At 43.7% G+C, this 23,417-nt stretch overlaps 1 protein-coding gene across 4 annotated transcripts; it reads right to left on the bottom strand.

Annotated features, from left to right (window-relative positions):
• Window positions 1-39: 39 nt before the first annotated feature.
• On the bottom strand, window positions 40-22,997 carry grm1b (glutamate receptor, metabotropic 1b). 4 transcript variants are annotated; one of them, XM_031580602.2, is made up of 10 exons: window positions 22,529-22,997; window positions 20,975-21,812; window positions 18,951-19,200; window positions 15,040-15,275; window positions 14,712-14,720; window positions 11,441-11,687; window positions 11,107-11,275; window positions 9,745-9,871; window positions 4,602-5,532; window positions 40-2,661 (listed from the first exon to the last, which is right to left on the bottom strand). In XM_031580602.2, the coding sequence occupies exons 2-10, from the start codon at window positions 21,705-21,707 to the stop codon at window positions 1,812-1,814; spliced, it is 3,552 nt and encodes a 1,183-aa protein (XP_031436462.1). In that variant the 5' UTR covers window positions 21,708-21,812; window positions 22,529-22,997; the 3' UTR covers window positions 40-1,811. The 4 variants fall into 4 exon arrangements, with proteins under 4 accessions (XP_031436462.1, XP_012677861.2, XP_031436464.1 ...); XM_031580604.2 differs by having other exon boundaries at window positions 2,395-2,626; window positions 22,529-22,993; XM_012822407.3 differs by lacking the exon at window positions 14,712-14,720 and having other exon boundaries at window positions 22,529-22,995.
• Window positions 22,998-23,417: the final 420 nt, after the last annotated feature.

The following is a 23,417-nucleotide window of genomic DNA, read 5'->3' as shown; positions in this document are numbered from 1 at the left end:
TTAGATCACTGCATGTGATAAGAACAGCTGAGGACACAATCGTACAAAAAATATTTAATATCATTTACTTTGACAAAACACTGTAATCGTAGCTATGGCAATGTTGGTGATGTTCTTGAAATGATACAAATATCCTTGTTTTGAACAACACATGGCATTATTACTGAGTCTATATTTGATAGCTACACAACAATTTATTTTACAAAATCATCATAGCATTGATTACGTTTAAATATATCATCTTCACAACTAATATACTGACTCAGAAAACAGGTACTAGGCCTAATGTATGCAAATACCAAAAGTATTTTTTACTGAATAGAAAACTTAAAACATTTCACACTACCACAACTTAATTGATACCCTAAACGTTACCCCAACACAAGCCTATACATTCAATAAATATTTTATGACAAGTCAGTATTCAGTATTATTATTATTATTATTATCTTAAAATATTCAGAAATCTCATTAAAAACATACAATTATGGACAAATTGTAATCTCATATGTATCATAATATTACAAATGTTAGAAAATAAATTAGGCAAATTAATATTACAATGACATAGACAGTAGTTAGGTTGGCACTTTAACATTATCTCTAGCTTGCCATGTCTGTAATGTTTTATTTAAATGGCATGTATGCTATATTCTCTTTCTATATATATGTACAGTATACCCCAATTTGCTACCACATGTACAGTTGCCATTGTTTCAGAAGAATATGATGCTATACTTTAAACACAGAATGGTGTTCATTTCATAAGTAGTTTACATAAAATATCTACTGTTTAATTTCTTTATTTTGTTGAAACTGAACTGCATTATTGCATTGAGTGTGATAAACACATTCAAATAAAACAGATGAGTATTCTTTATATAGCGCGTCTCTCCATTTACATATGAAACATTATCACTGGAATTAACTGTCCTTTTCATAAAAAAAGCCATCATGTTTGTCAAAAAGAGGATAGCATGTCTAAGAAATAATTTATATTTTATGACCATAAAAAGTCAAAACGGTTGTGTCTGAATATGTGCAACTAATATAATCCCTATCTGTAACGTCTTATCTAACTCACACGTTTGGTTTCTGGAAGGTTCCTTCTTAGTCCTTTAATATAATTGACAGTAGACATTCATACATAGCATAACCTGGCAGAGACGCTGTCAAACCAAGTCTTCCATCACATGAACACACCGTAACTGCTACTGATACTCTGACCTGAAAAGGCTTCGTAACCTTTGGATTTAGTCTCACTCTCAACTACTAGAAATACTTTCACAACTGAACGCTAAATGGAACTGTCACACTGAAATGTGTGCATATGTATGTATTTATGAATCTTGTGTGTGTGTGTGTGTGTGTGTGTGCGTGTGTGCGTGTGTGCGTGTGTGTGTGTATGTGTGTGTGTGTGTGTGTGTGTGTATGTGCGTGAATGCCCCTCTGTGCAAGTGTATGTTCATGCCTGTGTGCTTATGCATGTGTTTGTGTCGAGTGCATGTCTGTGCATGTTTCCATAAGAATTAATAAACAATTATATGTATCATAATAGCTTGAAAACTGTGGCTTAGCATGCTGTGACATGGTGTGACTTGGGAAACAGGGATTAACTGAAGAAACAAAAGATTGGTGTAGTGAGGATTGTTCACTGGGATTGAATGTCTGATCTTGTGATTCAAAGTTCAAAAGGTTCCTGTAAACACCAACTTGTTCGGATCATGAGGGTAAGTATTTCCTCCAAACGTGTTGAGCTGAGGTGAATGAGATGATGCATTGCACTGAACACATGGGGGTTTTCACCACGTTCACAGCGTAGAGGAGCTCTGTTTATAGTCTCTTAAGATGACAGACGCGTAGGTTAGACTCGGAGGAGTGCACAACACCGACTCGGAGACCGGAGAGCTGGGCACAGGGCTCCCAGAACCCACCGAGTCTCGGAAAGGGGAGGGCGGCATGAGTGCCAGTGAGTCCTCCATTGCCATCTTGATGTTGACCAGCTCCTCTTCGTCGTGGATCTGGGCATTGTTGTACATGTAGCCATGCAGGAGGCCAAAGCGTTCCTCCTCCCCCTCGCCCTCCTCGTCCTCCAGAGGGGAGCTCGGCTCGCTGTAGTCGCCCATGTGTAGGGGCAAGGCCGGTTGGGACTGGATGAGGTGTGGGGACTGGTGGTAGACTGGCCGGCCTCCGTTGCCGGGCAGGCTGATCATGTCGCTCCTGTTGGGGCTGGGGAAGAAGCGGGTCGACCCCTCCAGCGGGGAGTGGGCGGTGAGGTACTGGGGGAGGGGGCTTCTCGGAGGCAGCTCAGGGGCATAGAACTGATCCAGGTCTGCCCCCCCTCCGCCCACCAGCTTGAGAGGCAGTTGCCGGGGCGACGGCTGGATGTGGGCTGTCAAGGGGGGGCTGGGTGGAGGGGGGTTGTATCGGAGTGGCTCACCCTCTTCCTCCTCAGCCACGTTGTACAGAGTCTTGGTGCTGAGGTCTGAGAAGTCCAGTCCAGTGTTTTGGCAGGTATTAGTTAAGGGTTTGATGACTGCTGTCTGATTGGAGCTGGTCTCCTGCCTCCGCACATGAACTGATAGTCTGTGCCACATGTGCTCTCCTTTCGGAGGATGTCTTGAACCTGGTTCAGACCATGATACAGACTTTCCATTAGAACTATGAACAGAATAAAGACAGCTGTTATTTCACAGGAATCCAGAAAAGTGAAGACATGAAACATTTCTGGTTCATGTAAAAAACATTTTACTTTTCTTGATTGCTGTCCAAAACTAATATAAAGAGTAATACTCTTTACTATAATTATGAGTTCTATAAGATATAACATAATTCATACAATATACATGTATTTTATGATATATACAACAGATACATGTACAGTGCATTGCAAACGTATACCGCCACCCCACCCCCCTGAAAGTTATCACCATTTTCACAATTAAAAAAGATACTTGCACATATTTTCCCAGTAAGTATTATTATTGAGGATTATTTATGCTCTAGTATATTTCCAAAGGCAGTTTAAGTTATGTGTCGGCTAACATTCAAAATAAATGAATTAAGTAGTAGTTAGTACGTGCATAAGTATTCAAACCCCGGTGCATTGGAGTTTCAGATTAAGGCAGATGATAAATTATTCCCCAATAATATAGACGCATGGTTTATTTGACCAGTTTATCATAATTAGGTGCTGCTTCTGAGCAGGTGTAGTCTACTACACTATAGTCGGCTCAGGGTCATCAGCCAGGTTATGAAATAACGAAATGAACGATGACATTTAGACTAAAGAGACAAGGTGATTCAAATGCTTAAGTCAGGGAAAGACACTGGGAAAAGGCTGTCTGCCAAACCAAGCATCTGAGGAAGATATTAACTTGGGAGGGAGGACACCACAGTCCAACCATCAGCCCAAAATGTACAGAGTTCAGTTTTAGAAGATTCACATTAAGCATGTATAGATGTTGCTTAAGATATGGGAAAGGGTTTTTAGGTTAATATGAGACCAAAGGAGCACCTTTTGGCCAATCCTAAAAGTGCTACATGTGGCGTACATTTAACACTGCCAATGCCCCCTCCAAGAAACACCATCTCTGTCATGAAATATGGCAGTGGCAACATCTTGCTGTGGGGATATTACTCATCTGTGGGAACAGGGAAACGTTGTAGAATTTAAGGGAGAATTATTGGAAATTCTACACAATTCCATTTTCATAAGAGAACCTGTTGCAGTCTGTTGTAAAACTAAGGCTTGGGAGTGGGATTCCTAGAGATCAACCTAGAAGAATATAGAAAAACACTACAGAATGATGTGCAAAGCTGTAACTGTCTCACCTCAAAAAACGTAAGGCTGTTGTTGCAGTCAAAGGGTTATCTTCCAAATGTCAATGTATAGGCGTTGAATACTTATGCAAAATGAGTATATTTCAGTTTTGAATTCATTTATTTATTTTAGCAGAAAAATAACGTACTTACCCTTTAGAAATATACTACAGCGTAAGTGTCTACAAAGAAAAGACTGATTGGGAAAAGTATCATTTGTAAACCAGAAGATGATGACTCTCAGAGGGGTTGAATACCTTACCAAGCCACAGTATATGTATATAAACACACAACACAGAGGGTGACAAACCTGATATTATAAATATATTATGAATTTTATTTTGAAGTTAGCTGTTTACTATGTCAAGTAAATAATTCACGGTAACCTGATCCAATTTTAAGCTTTTTACTCCATCAAGCTTACTTTTAATTAATGATGGAAAACCTCCATAACTCAAACTCAGCTCAGCCTGAACCCTGTTGCTGCAGTCCTCCTGGGACATGTGGGCTTTAATTGCATTCAACCCAGCCAATGAAAGATGTCTGCGGGAGACTTTAATTGAGGCCTGACCTTAAGAGGCCTGACCCTTGTCTGGAGCACAGCCTGCATTAATCGGAGCTTCCCACCTCTTCCCAGAGGATCAGCAGCAAACGGGTGAGCAACAGATAGGTGATGTGTCTGCTACTTTGGCTCACCGGTGAGCAACAGAGAGGTGATCTGTCTGCTACTTTGGCTCACCGGCTGGCTGGTTAGGGAGCTCAGAAAGTGGCGGACTTACTTGGCATTTCCGGCGCCATCCTTCTTCCTCTTGAACATGTTCATAAGGCTGTTGCTGCGGCAGGCTATCTTGCCGTCGCCAACGTGCATGCGCACCACGTCCGACGTGGTGAACGCGCTGCGGACGTTCCGCTCAGGCTTTGCAAGGATGATGTACATCTTGGGACTGAACATGCAGCCCAGCGCTACGGTGACGCTGAGGCTGACGGAGAAGGAGGTGGTGATGATCTTGTAGTTGGAGCCGAAGTAGATGGGCACGAAGGCCAGCCAGATGATGCAGGTGGTGTACATGGTGAAGGCGATGTACTTGGCCTCGTTGAAGTTGGCCGGCACGTTGCGCGTCTTGAAGGCGTAGTAGGTGCAGCTGAGGATGAGCAGGCCGTTGTAGCCCAGCGGTGCCACCATGCCCACGTTGGAGGTGTTGCAGATGATGAACACCTCACGGTTGCTGGGGTAGAACTTGATGGGGGAGGGGGGCTCCATGATGATGAGCGTGACCTCCAGGGTGAGCTGGACGCTGATGAGAATGGAGGCGATGACCACCTGAGCGCCCATGCTCATGAAGCGCGGCTTGCGCGTGCAGATCTTCTTCTTGCTGCCGGCCAGGATGCGGGCAATGCGGTTGGTCTTGGTCACCAGGGCCGAGTAGCACATGGAGGAGGAGAGGCCCACCAGGAGGCGCTGCAGGTAGCAGGAGGCCACGGTGGGCCGGGCGATGAGGGTGAAGGGGCAGATGTAGCCCAGGAAGATCCCGGCCAGGATGATGTAGCACAGCTCGCGGCTCGAGGACTTCACCACGGGCGTGTCCTTGTAAAGGACGAAGATGAAGGTGACAAAACTGGTAATTAAGATGCCACAGCAGGAGAACACCACTGCCACGATGGACTCGGCATTGCTCCACTCCAGGTACCGCAGGATGATGGGCTCACAGACTGCATGCACAGAGAAGACAAGAGGAACGTATTATTTAGGTGTGTTATTGAGGAAGCAAAAACGTGTACAGGTTAAAAAAAGTTTCTATTGAACAAATGGATTACAATGTCAGAGATGGTGAAATATGGACATTTGGTAATGAGTTTGAGGTCAAAAGAAGTGTTCAAGGAGAGATCATCAGGGACTTTCAAGAACTGGAAAGAAATATACAATTTTAATCCCCAAAATGTGAGAACTGATGTCAAGTAGGGCACTTTCTTCTGAGGAGTCGATGTTAAAAAAATCATGACAAATGTAACTGAAGTGTCTCATTTGACTTTCAGTCAATTTTTAATGTTTTTCAGTCAGAGCTGAAGACAAAAGCATGTCAGAGTGATTGAAGAAGGCCCAGATCTCTTCCAGTACATGTGACCCGCTGAGAGCAGAGAGCCATTATATATTTATACTCATAAAAACCCTGAAGTAGCCCGAGGAGGGTGCTGGGACCCGCTCTCTCGCGCGCACAGTTGGCCATGAATTAAAAATGCCCGTGGAATTTTCTTTGCATTGCCACGCCGCTTTTCTGTCTAAAACCCTGTGCCTGTGCCCAGCACTCCAATGCACCAAAGCTGAAGTAGGTTTCCAGTCCAACTAAAAATAAACAGGTCCTTTCTCCACGGAGGGCTGGCCAGTGAGACAGAACCCATCCCAGCAGAGGAGACACTATGCAGCAGAGTGCAGCGGAGCCAGAGCGCCCGTTCACCAGCGATGCTCTACTTAAGGCTTTTACACCGCGCTGCAGCCGCTGAAATAATGCTGTCAGTGTTTGACCAAAGTACCGGCAATGTGTCTTTTTTTCTGTTTGCCCATATGGCAGTTGAATACTGGCTGCTATTTGAATAGCAACAGAGAGAATACGCCTAACACTCTCGCACTTACTCTGCAGTTCTTCTATCTGCTCTCTGTACAGTTTGTTAGATTGACTAGAATTGGTATTTTCCGCTTATTCTTGAATGGTGCAGTTTGATTGTTCTTCCTCAATTGTGAATTGCTTTGGATAAAAGTGTCTGCCAAATAGGTGTAAATGTAAAATAATTCAGGTGAGTTTCCATGGTAGCTGGTAAGGTGTCCTAATGGACAGCACATTCAGCTTGAAGCTGTTACTACTGCTGGTTTTGTTGAATACTTCAGACACTCTGCCTATTCCATCAGACAGCTGCTGTAAAAGTCTCTGGCACTCTACCAGGCTCAGTGATCAGCAGCAGTAGTTTTAACACGGACCGGCTGCATTAACAAATAAGGCAAGATCCAGAGACATACTCTTGCCTGCCAGTTACTTTGTGTGTGCACTGCACATTAACTAGAGGGACTCCTATACAGAGTCTTGCCAAAGTGAGTTCATTTCAGGGTTCCCAGGGTCCTATGTTTCTCAGCTCTATGTAGCACATAATGGGAACCTGAAAAAGACGTTCCCCAGCTCTGTGTTACCCTCATAGTGTGTTCTGCTCAAAAATGACCGTTTTGTAACTTCAGTCTTTAATTTAAATCTTTTGTTTCACCTTAAACTCACAAGTGTTCATGACATCCTTCACCCTACCGACTTGAATGTATAAAATAAATTATAGTATTAACTTAACATAGTTACATTTGGTTTGTCTTCGGTCAAAAATGACCAATCTTGAATGAATGAACGAATGAATGAATGAATGGATGAATGTCCAAGTCTGTAATACATTGAGTTTTATGAGTAGAAATAACTGGTAAAGCTGTAAGATGTCACATTTAATGCAGTTGGGTGCTGATATGAATAGGTGTGTATCTTTGTCATAAATTACATTGGTCATTTTTCACCAAGGACAACAAGTGTTATTATGTATATTTTATGCATATTTTAAATGTGTTGTTAATTCTTAATTTTTTTTTTTAATAGACAAAATGCTTATAATCCTTATATTTACATTTGTGCAAGTTGTATGTATGTTAAAATACGTTGTTGTCCCTTATTTTGAATAAAACTGAGTGGTACCACATCATAATGACAATTACTTTCATCTTTAGAAAGGTTTCAATTCAAATAGATCAAAATCAAATGTTTACAAAAAGAATTATTAACATTCATGTCAGGCTGGTCAATTCTGACCAGAACTTGGGACCCTGGGAACATAGATACATTACCGCCAAAGTTAGCAAGATACATTAGCATTGCTTACATCACCTTAACTACATGCCATTAATAGCTAGTAGCCTATTCATTTAGTAGGGTAATAGCCTAATTTATAGCCTATATTCATGTACCGGTAGTCTACAGTTAAAGATTGAACTGACCGACTTACTGGCTACGTATTATTGCTTTCTCTGAATCGGAAAAAGATTAAAACAGCAACCCTATTCTAGTTCATACCGCCCACTCCTGAAATACATCCTCTTAGGCTAAAATACAACATAAATTTAAATGGATGAGATGGCTGATCAAAATGAAACCCTGAACTTTACAATCCAGAGGTTAATGCTTTAACCAAATGCCATTGCCCTGTTACTGATCTCTTGTGAATACAAATGGTAAAATATATTTTGTTGTTGTGTTTTGTTCTGTTGTTTTTCCAGCATTTGGTCAGATAGACATTTTGTTGTTTCCCATTCCAGGTCCATTAGTCTCTCCATTAATGCCAGATGAAGAAAAGGTTTCACTAAGTCATAATTGAACATGAACATTTCCTCAATAAACATTAATTATGTAAATATAAATTAACTTAATAAAAAATAAAACATGAATAATACATCATAATATTACTTTATGTTTTTAATGGAGAAGTTTCTTCACTAATCAATTGTCCTTGATGTAAACAGTCATCCATTAGGTAACATGACCAACCAATAAAGTCATCCTGTCAGATAGGTCAGTAATGCCAGCAAAAATGGCAACTAAAATTCATGGTGTATTCACGTTAGTTAGTAATGTTGGAACATTAATGCAAAGTGCTAGCGCTCTTGCTGAGACAAAATGTAAAATGTGAAAAAACTATCAAAACACAATACTAATGTAATCCAAATCAGCCCTGTTGTAGGCCACATCACACGCTCTCCCTGGCAGATTCATATTCCTCATAGATTTTCTTTTCTCATTTTTGCCACGCCATTTAAACTGCATCTGCTATTCTTATTCTCCGTCACTACGAGCTTGCAGTGGAGGTGAGTGACAGGTCACGCACATGCAAATGACATCTCTTCTGACAGGGTCAGCTCTGGTGGAACACATCAGCTGTTACCCTCTAAGTTACGCTGGCTTCTTACAGGAAATCCAGGATGCAGGTATGAAACACACATATACAGTATATAGGGCATCCTGTAAAGATGCTGCATTGTCTTTGACCATTATGGAGGGCCCCTTGAAAATAGGACAGGCTGCTGGAGTGTGAAGTAGGCCTGTCAGGCAAGTAGGTGGAGGAAGCTGGGAGTGAGAGTCTCGAGGAGAGTTACTATGATGAATGGCCTTGAAGTGCCATGGGAAAGCTCTGGAACTAGGACATTACAGGTCCACCAACCAGTGCCTGGCCATGCTAATGCTACAGACTAGCCATCGCATGGAGAGACAGCTTAATGTTCTCCCTGTCGGTCTGTGTGTCTGCCTTCACTCGCGGCTGAGGACCCCACGCACATTCACAAGCTTTTCAGGAAAAACATTAGCAACCCGTGAGTCATTTTAGAGGGTGCTCAGAGGGTGTCTGACGGAACGGAGGTCAGCGGTATGCCATGTCAAACTGTCCTTAGATCGAGCTTTCAGCACATTATGTCCAATTATGAGAGCACCAAGAACACTTTCAGTGACAGCATAGCAATTTCACTGCTTGAAATTTCTAGATGGGATGTCGTTGCAAGGGCGACTTTTTGAATGAAGTCACACGTAAGTGACAAGGACAGTCGTCACAGCAGAGAGTAAACACTAGAGAGTGCGATTGTGCCGTTAAGCTCCTTATGGTAATTAAAAAATAGACTTTAAAAAATGGAGATGGATTTAGGATGGTAGTGGTGAAAGCACCCAGATTCCTAAAAACACTCTGGAGAGATACTGGCAGAGCCAGAGAGAGGCTGAGATGAAGTGAAACAGAGAGAAACTGCAACATGAAACACAGATAGAGACAGACAGAGATAGAGAGACAGATGAAGACATATATAAAGAATGGGCATCTTTCCAAACACCGACTGGTGGGGGGGGGGGGGGGGCACTACTGTACCTTGGAGGTCCTCGTCAGGCCACCAGCCCAGGTCACAGGCCTTGCAGGTGAACTCATCCTGGACAAACTCATTATCCTTGCAGGCCGTGCAGATCCAACAGCAGCTCACCTCCCCTTTCCTTATCACCTGCACAAGATAGACAAGGAATCATAAGCCTACCCTGTCTTTACAGAACATCCACCTTTGGCTCATTCATACCCATCCATACCCAGATAGATCCACATTACTTTTACACATGCATACAGTACAGCATTTCAAACTGGTGCCAGTATTTGTCCTCTTAATATGTGATTAAGACTGTGATATGTATTCACGATAACCTTCTTATTTTAGATCTTGTTCATAAGTCAACAGTGTTCTTGTATGTAATAGCAATGTAACAATAGTAATCATAGTATAATAGCAATGTCACATCAGTAAAGTGTAGAACAGGAGTGAACGATTTTGTCATTATCCATGGGACATCCATAACACTGAACGTGATGTTTCTTTCCACACATAATGCACCCTAAGCCCTTGCCATTCCGCTAGGGATCCATAGTACTGATAAACATATACCCTCATTTTGCTATCATTTGCGCTGGTGGTTAAAGTGCTACCCAAGTAAATGTGATGTAGCCTTAAGAACTTGCCTGCAGTTACCTATCCTTTCACCCTGCATAGTCATGTCAAGTCCTGAGCTTTAGTTGTTTACACCTCACAAACTTCCTGGTGGTGTTAATGAACTTAGTCTGGAGCAGGATGATGAAATGTCATGAACCACGGAGAACCAGGCCAATTAACTTTGGTAATAACCTTGATCTCCACTGAGCCATAACTGCAAGATTGCATCGCCTGAGAGTCATGACAGCATAATTGCAGGTACAGCTTGCAGGTCCAGGGGCACAGCAATGGGGTATTTTAGTGATACGCAACTTTGTAAGGTTGTTGTGTACAAACAGACAGTTCATTGTACAGCTGTCTATGAAGAGGACTGAATTGTTCTGCTTGCTACAAGTACAGAAGAGACATCAAGTGTACAAACTAAAACTGTAAAAGTTCGTCCAATATTTAATGTTTATATTTTCATGGACTAAAATACATTCTTGAAGGAATTAATATTAAGTTGATAGAAGTAACTAAATAGTTTGTTCGACAAATTCAGCAAATAAGAAACTTTATAGGGCCTCATGGGGCTTAGCTGTATCAGGGGGCAGGTCTGGAGGGATTCCGTTGAATAAGGTGCAGAACTGCAACGAGCAGCATGACTGTGGGGTGTCTCGGCTGAGGGGTAAGACTAAAAGGATCTTTGCCGGGGGATAAGGCTGCAGGATTGTAGAACCTCAGGAGGTCTGCAGGCTGAGGGGCAGCAGAGGGCTTACCTTGATCTCGCCCCTGTCACAGGGTTCGCTGCAGACGGAGCGGACCATCTCGCTGCGGTTCATTTGGATAATGTTGTCATCGATGTTCAGCATGCTCTCGTGCCACGAGCCCACGGTGATGTAGTCAAACATACCTGAGTCCACGTACTGTAGGTTCATGATGTCGTACCTGATAGGGACAGAGAGAATAATCAACCCATGAACACTTTGTGACTTTAGTTTTGGCAACACAGTTCATAAATCATGCCGTCATCAGAGGGCACTTTCACGTTAGCTTTACTCTTCAGTTAATGAATTTCTCAGACCCCCTGGATGCAGTGTCCCCAAAACTTACCTGCCAGGTGAGTCACCATTGTGATCGAACCACACGTCTTCTCCGGAAACGCCTGCAAAGGTGGTCTTCAGCAGGAACTCCAGGAGTTTGCTGCCGTCAATGGGGTCCATGGCCTCACACAGTCCCACCACACCTGGGCACAGGTACTGGTGCATGTCGTGGAGGCCATGAGCCATGGCATAGATGGCATTGATGACAAACCCCATCTTACTGTCCTGCACATAGTTATCCTCAAGGCTCTCATAACCTGCCCAAACAAAGGACACCGTGGATGCTGATTAGAAGAAGGGCTTAGAGGTGACTTTGTTTGTATGCATAATTACCCATGTACAGCTACACAGTAATACCATGCTATAAAACCAGCAAAACACTGCAAAGGTATAGCATCTGATAAACGAAAAAAAGCTGAATTAGTTCACATTAATGAGGATACCGCGGTTAAAGAGTTTACAATATTTTAACCTTGGGGAGGTTAAAATGAGGGCACAGCTTCAAGCCTCTTCTTTTCACAGCCAAAAACATATGCTGCTGCAGTGTGCAAATGAGATAAGGAGTAATGATAGGGTGTCCAAAGAGCTGCTATTATGCTGGAGCCATGGGCAGGAGGACACACTGGGCACGTTTCTGTGGGAATGCGCATCAAAGGAGACGCTGCCATGAAATAGTGCATCAAAGGCATGCTGGTTACCATGGAGCGGCAAAACTGTTTCTGCAACCCGACTCAGCATTTAATTAGTAATGGGCATTATGGTGACATTATTATTAATTGAGAAAGCGTATTAATCATTTATTTGTGTTCTCCTGCGCCCCACCCCAACCCCCTCTCGCTCCCCCTTGGTGCGACACTCACATTGTCTGAGAAGGGGAAAAAAACAGAGCTAAGATATTCCGATGAAAACAAGAGAGGTCTTTCAAAGGACACCCTATCAATTAACAAGCCTATTTTACTTCCAGCCAGCTAGAAGCACTAACAAGCATTTAGCTGATATTTGACATGACACACTGCATGACAGTTTTTGCCAGGCTGAATCATCTGGTTTGAGGGTTTTCTCCACTTTCTCCAGAGTATTGTACCAATATGTCATCTATTGAATAAATGGTAATGGGTATAGGCGATCTACAAATGATGCGGCCATTAACACCAGATATCAACTACAGTAAGGCATTGCATTCTGGGAAGCAAGCGCAGGGGGTGTGGGGGGGGGAGCGATACATGGACCAAGACATGCAGTGTTGTGGCTGCCCTACTTTCTGAAATCTTCAAAGCAAACTGTGATGTATTATTTTTCATAAGACTTTATTGATGTAGGTGACCTCCTTTTAAATAAACTTGATTATGCCAATCCCAGAGGACTGCAGTGAGGCAAAGTTGCTTATGCAAAGATACACTGATAGTGAACTGGCCAACAACCCAATGCCTGTTCTCAGAGCACTCAATACTTAATTGTAGGCCACATTCTGAAGGTAAAGAAATAATGATTGACATAGAATATTTAAATCAATGCACATTCATTTGAATACAGATGTACTGTCACTGTGATTGCTGAACTGTCCTTATTACACCAACATGCAGGAAGGTGATGAAAACATCCAGTCTGTGCTACACGTGCTTGACAATATGATACTTTGGGGGAAACAGGAGCTGCTGAATGCTAGATATTTATATTCATTTTTTCATGTTTATTTTCAGACTGTCCCTCTGTGTTAACCTGGTATTCCACAATAGAGTCAAGGATTGAAGCAACGATGAGACATTAAATTGTTCCCTTTGGGACATTGTACAGAGGTCTTAAACAGAGCCTCATCTTTCCCATTTTTGCATCCCACAGTATCATATTTCCAATATCATCCAGCGATAACTGTTTACTGAATCTATGCTAAATCAGACTGATGTGGGTGTGTCATCATTACAGGCAGAACTAAGATGTGCATCTCACACCTCTGTGCACCCTGGTGAGGTGATCTTACGATTTCACACACTGTATTCTCTCTCTCTCTCTCTCTCTCTCTCTCTCTCTCTCTCACACACACACACACACACACACACACAAGCACATGTGATCATTCCTCATATTTCTCTGTGGACAAACTCAGCGATGCCCACACGCACACTCACACGCACACACACGCGCGCACGCACGCATGCACGCACACACACACACACACACACACACACGCACACACACACAGACAGACACAATGACTATATTGTCTACAACATAACTCTATCCAAGAGGTCCTCCCCACATGCAAAGAGCTTCACAGCCAGTGGGCACCTACTGCAGTGCATCATACACATGTTATTGGGATCTCCAAAAGAAATGTGTACTAACATACACAAAACGTGTGGAAAGAAACCTTAACTTATAGTGTTTCTATAACAGTGCACAATAGCATCCCAATAACTGTATATAGTAGAGGTCAACAGATATATATATATACATTATATTAAAGATCCCTTTTACTATTTTAAATCTTCCTCTTACATGCACATTAGCTTTTGCTACGTAGCAATCCATATCTTACAATTGAGAAGCAATGCACACTAAACTGATGCTATTATATCAGTCGACCTCTATGTATATTCCTGAGGTGAAGTGGTTCAGTGTAGCCCACCTGAAAACACACTTACCATCTTGGAGCTCTAGATCAAAAACATAATAAAGGCAACAGAACAGGAGACTATGACTGCATCTATCAGACAACTATTCACAGGTGTGTCAGGTGGAGCTATAACTTTAGTGTGGTAAGGAAAGCAGAGAGGTGAATGGCCTTGTGTTCAACAGGACAAAAGTAGGGAAAAAGAGAGAAAACAGGATTGTTTTCAAGAGAGGAGAAGATACATGGAAAGCGCATGGTTGGTGCCGATGCTTATTTACTCTAGCTTGGTAAAATAGTGACAAAAACAGTTGGATTTATGCTACGTGTACAGTACATTATTCCATGAGGTAAAATGTGTTCAACATGCCTGTTTATATTTACGTTTATACGTCTTTAAATTCATTTAGCTTTTAATCTATCAGCGATATTGATATTGCTTTGATGTACAGGCCACAAGCCCAAACAGTCATAATTGAATGAAAGCATTCGTCAGAAACGTAAATATATTGCAGACTGTCAGACCTGTTTCTGGTGTGAGTTTGTGTGATGTTTTCACTGTTTTGAAAACATGCTTTCTGAGCATTGTTTCAAGTGATCTAGCGCATAAAGTGATCTATTTTGGGGTCCGTGTGAAACATAATTGCCAATGTGCCATAAAAATTCAATTTACCTAGATCACCTGTTGGTGCGGTAGAGTATTGAAGGGAGACAAACAGACATAAAACATGTTATGTTATTTGTATGATATGTTTACAATAGACATTTATGCAGGTAAAGATGTTGAAGAGGCTTCAACCAGAGGAAAGCAGTAAAATCCTTTACCAAAGGTTTTAGGGAAAGCACATTGTCTTACAACTGCAATACCTCAGCCTGCCTCATAGAACAGTTAGGGTTCTGCAGTCATAATGACAATATTGCATGTTCTAAAACCTTTACACAGTACATTTCGCAGGACCCAGTTTCTGTTAAGTTCACCAGTGTCTCTTTGGTCTTGTTACCTGTGCAGTTCTTGTAGAAGTTGGTGTTCTCTTGTGGGTGTCCTGGGATGCGACACTGAAACCGGTGCTGCCAGAACTCGGCAAACCAGGGGTTCCTCGTGTTGGTGTTGAGCTTCAGCTTTAGGAAGTACTCATTGAATGAGGTCACTTCCTCAGACTGAAGCTTGATGGTGATGCCGCCCACGGCCTCCAGCTCGTAACCCTCGACCACCTCGTCTCGGTCTGCCCAGCCGTCACTGTGTGGGAAGGTCAGAGGTCGGGGAGGTCAAAAAGTCATAATGTAATTAAGCGTTAATTATCTGAGTCGGTGAAAAGTCTTTGAATTAGCAGTGAGCGCAGGACAGGTTCACCGAACCCCCCTCGGGAAGGCTGGCCTAGTTCAGTGTTTTCCCGCTTGTGCTCGATGCAGGAGAAATCAGAGGTGCTGAGTGCAGAGCAGTGAGAGAGAAGGAGAGGGGCGAGCGAGGCAACACCAGAGGATTACGTTCAGACTCAGAGAAACACACGCCCTCTTAACACACATCTGTGTACATACAGATGCAAACACACACACACAGACAAGTGCAAGCTGATGGACAGGCAGTCACTCACACCTACATCCACACAACCAAAGAGATGGACAGAAAGAAACACACACACACACACACACACACACACACACACACACAGACAGGCACACATAGTCAGACACAAAGACACACACACATGGACCCACACAGGATGAGACAGAGAGACAATCTCGCTGGGCATGACTGTTCCGGGCTCAGCTGAGTTGAGCGATCACAGTCCCTTTGTTTGTAAAAGGGTCTCTGTTCAAAGCTCACAAAGGCGGCCTTGACAGCCCCAAATCTGGCAGTGTTTTCCTTTCAACTTCACAGAATGTTGCAAAGATCCTGGAAATATTGGAATAAGTTTTACAGCAGGGCTTTTATCAGCGGTGTCTTCTGCTAGTGAAGCCATCTGACTGGCTGTTTGGCTCCACCAGAATGTCGAAACGGGTCCTCCTCTGTGCACATGCACCCCCCCCCCCCCTTCCCCCCTCCCTCCCCTTCCCTGAGGGAACACACTGGGATGGTGGAACAAATCAAAACTTCACATAAAATCCAATCCCATTCATTTCTATGCATAGAAAAAGGAAAGTTTCAAGCCACCATACCGATACGGTCCAACATTCACGAAGGCACAATGAGACTCGATAAGGAATCAAGCGGTGCCTGTCTAACCATCTGTGCAGTGCAGTGCATCTAATATCAGCGAGATGCAGACGCTAACCAGGCAGTTCTCCATGAAGGACAATGCCTGAAGAAAAACACTCATTAAAACCTTATCAAGGCATCGAGTGCCTCCTTATTTTCTGCCAAGGCAAGCGCTGTCGCTACCAGAGGAAGCGGTCCCAATCAAACCCTGCACTCTCTCCCACCGAGGGGGCTGTAATCGCCGCTAAAACACAGCCACTGATTTACAGCGGAAGGTGAGTTGGTTACACTCGGGGAGTGATTTTAAAGAAAATGAAATTAGATTGTGTCTCGGCCGTATTTCTATATGACAGAAGGTGAAGAGCCAGTAGTAAACATGGCTAGCGTCCTTTCCGCACATGCCTTTATGAGTTCCTCTTCATCAACCGCCCCTTTGCTGGATACATAGTGCGGCTTTTGGAGCTCGCTCGCCCTCACTCTGGAGGCTCATTTCTCTCCGAGTGTCTTGCCATCTGTCTCACAGCACCCTCACCTAACGTATGCCAAGGACAGCCTATTCTTAGATGACGATACACACCAGCTACGGCGAGTGCCCCTTTTTTGTTAAGGCAGGTGGGTTATGTGTTGTTTTTGTTGGTGGTATTTCAAAGAGGTAAGAATGTAATGTGTGTTTGTTTTGGTTGTTCCAGGGCCTTTTGGCAAGTCAGCATCATTGAAGCGAAACACAATGGGCACAGCAGAGTACAGTGGTAAAGAGAGATGGTGCAGAAGTGTCTTAACGATCAGTGGGTTACCATTGCTGTGAACCATAACACAAACCACAAGTGTGTCTGTAACAGTTCAACTAATCATGTTTGTTTTCCTTCAACTGTATTGATAACCATGCAATCTGATACACTGTTTTGATTGCAGTATTGCTGTGATACATAAGCTAAATCTGTAAGAAAAGTAGTCACAGCACACACTGGTATAGCAATCCCATTGATATATAGCTGAACACACCTGATTATCATGCCAGTCAAAATCCAGGCCACCATCCAGGTGGTATCATGCCAGTGTAACGGTGAGAGCTACCACGGTCCTATAGAACAGTCAGCCTGCCATCACACAGTTATTTCATCAAGCCTGGGCCCTTTCAGTGTCCCTTAGACCCCTTGGACAAATGCTGCCTTAGTAGGTCCCTAGCCCTACCATCAGCTCAGCAGCCAGAAGCCAATCTGAGTCCTTCTTATTAATCTATACAATTCAGCAGCAAATCAAAGTCTTCTTTATTAATCGAACAGTTCCAGCAGCTAATCAAAGTCCTGTTGGCTAATCTTACAGATCCAGCAGCCACTGTTACCACAGTCCTCGTGGTGAGTCTTGTTTAGTCCTGCCTGTGCCTCTTAGTTTCTCTGCCTTTACTGCGCTGCTGTTTGCAGGCCTCCTTCTCTCCTCCTTGACCCATAAAACACTGCCTCACCCAGTTGCTGTTCTCTTTCCAGGAGTCCACAGAGACCTCCAGGGGCAGCAGAGAATCCGCCAGCTTCTTCCGAGAGGCTGCATCTTCTGAGTGTGTCTGAAAAGCCTGATTTCCAGGACCTTCACTCTGAAACATCGTGTTCTTCCAAGCAGGTTTTCTCATGTTTCATCATATGTGTGCACATCAACATAGGTGGATGTTGCAATCAAAAGATTGCTTTTAAAGTCAACTTTAAAGTCAAGCTTGATTGAATTTCACTCCACTTCACCTTGGGCAATCTTCTGGCATGTAACCAGACTCCTCTCTAGAAATTACACTTCTGTCACTACCGGTAACAATATTTTGGAGTAGGTTATTTTTTTTCGTTTTTTTAAGAGTGCTTTTTTTGGGCTCCAGTGAAGCCAAAACTCCATTAATGCCTTCCATCATCTCATAACTCTCCACCATCACTGTGCACAGTGCGGCAATCAAGCGTGGTGTTCCTAAATGCTTCCTCCTACTTCTAAATTGCTTTTGTCTCCCCTCCCAAGCTCCCCAACCAGATGTGAGGGTTTTGTTGTGACTGAGCCAATCGCAGGTAATGCAGCAGACCTCACACCACGAAACAAAGTGAAACACAGCCTGCCGGTGTGAAGTGTGAAGAAGATGATGGGGGCTGGCAATTGGACCGTCCCCGACTCTCGGTGAAGTGGTTATCCCACGGCTCTCCCAGTAAGGGCTGCGGAGCGCACGCTCATGGAAAAGGTTTCACCAGCCGGAAGCGAGGCCCGAAAGCCCATAGTCTTCATTCTCCTCCCTGCTGGAGGTGCTACAACACATTAGCCCGCCTCCCTGTGATCTGACACACAGTGACTGCTCCTCACACATGCATTATTCATGGCCAAGCTTCTCCACGGATGGAGCACACACTCCAGTAAGAATCACAATGAATATTCTGGAATCTGGAGGCTGAGTGCGAGTGGTGAGGGGGGAGGGGGGTTGTGTGTGTATGGGTGTGTGTGTGTGTGTGTGTATGTGTCTGTGTGCATATGTGTCTCTGTATATATACCCCATATATTCAATATTTATACGCTCTGCACAGTCAGATGGACCTCGCCTACCACAATGCAAGACAATGCACACACAATCACTCACTATAGCTACAAACATACACTCCTGGTTTCCCCATGAGCTAGAAAACATGCCTCTGCACACACACACAAACACCCAAACACACACACACACACACACACACACACACACAAGCTCCTCACCTTCCGATGAGCAGGAACTCTCCGGCGACACCCAAGCGTCTCATGGCCATGAGCAGGCCGCGTACGGTCATGCCCTCACAAAAGCACACCACCACCCTGGCCTTCGGGAGGCGCTCACGTAACTTCCTCAGCAGGCGGTCGAAGTGCCTCTCCCCGGCGTTGCTGTAGATCTTGTCAGAGTGGGCGATACACAGGCCCTCCTGAGCGGCCAGCTCCTTGAAGGCCTCCATGCCACTCTCACCATAGTTCCCTGCATGAGGAGAAGAGGTCACTGTAGCCCCCCTTTGGTGTGGATAGTTACAGTCTGACTGGGATAGCCAAACTAGTGGAAGAATGTTTTGTTATAATGCATTTAGAAATGTATGTGTACAAGAGATATTCTGACGTATACAGCGCCCTCCTGAAAAGGTAAAATATATGGTAAGTAAATAAATCAAAAGAAGTCAGTCAATCAACAGAACTGAGAAGTTCCTTTTATGAAGCACATGGAGGAGCTAGTTTGTATTGTGGTTTAGAAGCAATTATGTAAAATACCAAATCACAGGTGACACAATATTGCTCTGCGACTTCTGAATCATTTCATTTTCCATGCTGGTGCAGCAAATTAGTCTCAGGCATATTTTCCGAGACCCTTCTGAGTGAATGAGCTGATTGTGATTGTGAATGTGAATGAGCATCGCTGCAGGACACATCTGCACTACTCTATCATGAGACGCCAGAATGGAGCAACATTGTTCTAGTCTGGCATGACTGACGAGGCAGACAATACATATGGAATTGTGTCTTCTTGGGATAGACAATTGGAATATTAGGCTCATTCTCCATTCATTCTGTATCCATCCACACAAACAAAGCACCCGGAAGAATCATCATTTTAAATGAACTTGCTTTGCAATTCATGTCCCTTAGGGCTGTATGTATCCACCTGTGTGTTATTATGCATGCAGTAGATTGCTTTGTGCCTATCTGATTCACCCATAGACGCCATTTTAATTATTAGGGTTTCTGGAGAAAAAAAATCTTTCTGAAATGAATTTCAATCACATATTTCCATAAGCAAAAAAAAAAAGCAGATAATCTGCTCCTGGCCACACAGTGACACTGGGAATATTTTAGAGCAGATATTTTTAAATGACCTCTTAAGCAGCCATTTACAAGCTCACCCCTCTCCTCTCCAGACTGCAGTGACAGCCTGATAGATTACCTGCCACCTACACCCGTGAGATACAAGTAGCAAGTAGTTCCATTTTCAGAAATGACGAAATCATTCTGGCTGCTCACGCCCTGTCAATACTGACTCAGTTATGCATCTCGAGCCAAAGTGGAGCCTAGAGATTCGTTCTGTCCCCTGAACACCATCATTATTCACATTATCGAGCCAAAGACTGTTTTACTCAAAAGGATGAGATAGCCTTGTTGTCCTAGCAAATGGAATCTTCTAGAATATGCCAAAAAAGTTAATAGCCTGAACTGTGGTTGTGGTTTCAGCATCCCAAACTCTGAGATAAGACACCATAATAATCCCAGACGCAGTCCCTTATCACCAGCAGAGTGGCGCAGCAGTAGAGCAGCAAAACTTGTTCATGTATTTAACTCTGCTCTGAGCTAATTGTTAAAGTAATTCTCGACATTTAGAGCTTACATGATGTCATTCAGTAAATGAATGGAGAAATGAATGAAATCCTTCAATAAATGTGTAAGCATTCATGTAGAATCACAGGACTCATAAGCCTTGTTCACTGTGAATGAAGTCAGCTCTCAGAGCTATACAAGTCTCTTGGTGATCAAACTCTCTCTCCCTTTCTCTTTGTAGTTCTCTCTCTCTCTCACACACACACACACACACACACACACACATTTACAGAAAGTCAGCCAGAGAGAACTTGGGGGACTTGATATTTTTGGGGCATTTTCCAACCAACTCTCAAAGCTGTAATAGTTTAATGTTGAATTACCAGCTCAGCACACAAACACACAAACATATACCTGATTTAAAATGTGTGTAAGTCGTCACTGGGCCTTACCCTCTGTGTGAACGGCAGACACGTAGGTCCAGTTGTATCTTTTCACAATGTCCAACAGAGCCCTAGCTTGAAGTGTGTCGGATGGCACAACCCTAAGGAAGTACTTGTAAAGAGTTTTGTCGCTCAAGTCTATGCTTGTAGCTGAGTAAGCGATCTGAGGGATGTTGAAAAGTTGTAACAGGTTTTGCACCTGAATTGCCACCGAGCTCGATCCCGGACCAATGACTCCGGCTATAGGTTTTTTGGTAGACGGCGGCTGGCTAGAGGGAATTCCGTCGATGCACCACTTGGAGCCGTCCTGGTCATCGCGGATGGAGATGAGGGAGTCCCGGATAAACTCGATGCTTTGCTCCAGAGCCACGGACGAGTGCCAGCAGGAATCTCTGATCTCACAGCCCAAAGTAATGTTGGGGAGAAGGTTGGGGTCGGCGTTGATGCGATCCAGCGTGTGGAACATAGCTTCCACCCGCTGGATCCCGTACTGCTCTCTGACTTCCCCGCACGTCCTATCCGCAACCTTCTCGGCCGAGGGCTGGTGATGCACAGAGAACAGGGCACCGATGATGATATCACCGTCCATGCGGGCGACGGAGCGTAAGACAGCCCGCGGCATCAGAGACCGCTCATAAATGTTCTTAGGAAAAACGAATCCACCGAATAGCACCAGCGGCAAAAGTAAAGCGAGGATAGAGCTCATACTAATCAGTCCACATCGCATCAGAGGTAAAATCATATCCGTAAGGTCGTCAAGCAGCGCCGGTGTTCACTGTATCCAAGTTAACTGAGGAGAAAACCCATCACCTGATTGGCGTCTTAATGTTGTTCTTCATTAAAAATCCTGTGGGAAAATTTAAATGAATGACATTGTTATTGAGCTCAGAGCTCACTGTCATACCAAAATAATACCTGAATGGACGACGTGCCCGCTGGATGACACCTCATTTTAAAACTTGTCCGGTGTAGCAAATCCGATTAAGCCAACTAACCCTAAAGCATTCCTTCATAGTTAAAATAAATCCTTAACTGTCTGAAGAGAGCAATATATGAGCTAAGGTATTCTGTGATTTCAGCACGCTGGACAGCGCTAGTCTTGTGAGCGGGTTGAACTCAATAGAAGTGTTGAGACTGCAGATGTTTAGACCCCCTTGCAATCCTGTCTGATTCAGACATTCTGTTGATTCACTCCCCTCGTTATCACACTGTAGCCTATCACGCAATGTCTGAATAAACATCGTTCAAAATCTGTAGTTTTTAATTCTACACACTGTTTCCGTTTTATGGTATAATTTTAACAAAGACAATGGAACGTTTTAAATTGGAAACGCCACTGATTTGTTTGCCTTTGCCTATAATTTTCGATGAAGATCTTCAAAATATTATAGTCTAGCCTATCAAAACATCCCTTAAGTTAAAGCTTCATGAAACATTGTGAAAGGGACTAATTACGCGTCAGTGTATTCTACATAAAAAGGACAAAATCTGACAGTTTGTTTATGGTAAATTGCAGCCAATTAAAGCGCGTGGGAGTGCATTTCCGAGGAACCGTGTACTTACCTGAGGCGCAAGCCCACCGCATGCCTCCCTGCTTCCCGAGCCTCACAATTACGAACTGCGGCTTTGCTTCTGGCGCGCGAGAGGGGGACGTCGTCTTTTGTAACTCTAAAAACGAGCGGTGGTGCCCCCCTTCTCCCTTTCTTAATCACTGCATCTTAAAAGCGGGTCAGAACAACCGCAAAAGCCAAAATGACCCCGATAGCCAATATAATGGGTCTCACTGATACGGCAAAGACGTGACATTTTTGGAAATTATTTCGACAACATTTTACTGATATAAGAATGGCGGTGGTGATAGTTCATCCCATTATCACTGACAACATGATGAGCATGAGGCCTCTGTGTCAAAAATAATAGTTGTGTTTAACCCTTCCGTGCAATATGCAAACAACTTGGATGATAATAAACATAGGCCCTAGTATTTGCAAAAATGATGAAACACATGAAATTCAAGTAAGCACTAAAGGAGAGATGCTTGTTAAGAGGGGAATGAGAATACTGGGGATCCTTGTACTCCTCTCATTTTACCGCTCCCCTCTGCAGCCCTGGCTATCCCCACCCCACCCCACCCCACCTCACCTCACTCTCTCTCTCTCTGTCTCTCACTCTCACTCACACACACACACGGCACACAACAGTTGTTCTTTCTCTGAGGGCAGAAATCAGGGAAGGGTGTGCTTTAATGCAACAGATATGCTGCTTGCATAACAAGTCAGTTGCCTGGAATACATTGCAGGTGGAGGGCAGGGTTGTGGATGGAGGAATTAGTCTCTGTCTTTTCTCTGCCGTTTTAAATAAGCAATGTGATGCCTGATGTTACAGTCTTGATGACAGCTTTCCTGAAGTGTCATCGGTGTTCAGGCCTGCTTTAAGTCCTTATCATAGCAGT

This window comes from Clupea harengus, chromosome 14 (genome assembly GCF_900700415.2).
Source record: "Clupea harengus chromosome 14, Ch_v2.0.2, whole genome shotgun sequence".
Taxonomy (NCBI): Eukaryota; Metazoa; Chordata; class Actinopteri; order Clupeiformes; family Clupeidae; genus Clupea; species Clupea harengus.
This window is presented reverse-complemented; position numbering and strand designations above follow the sequence as displayed.

Excerpts from the sequence above, each read along its gene's own strand:
- grm1b (XM_031580602.2), bottom strand. The coding sequence starts at position 21,707 with ATGATTTTACCTCTGATGCGATGTGGACTGATTAGTATGAGCTCTATC. Across the intron at positions 11,276-11,440 it reads AATGGTGACTCACCTGGCAG|GTACGACATCATGAACCTAC; the intron begins GTAAGTTTTGGG and ends TGTCCCTATCAG. Across the intron at positions 5,533-9,744 it reads GCCTGACGAGGACCTCCAAG|TCTGTGAGCCCATCATCCTG; the intron begins GTACAGTAGTGC and ends CTGTGCATGCAG.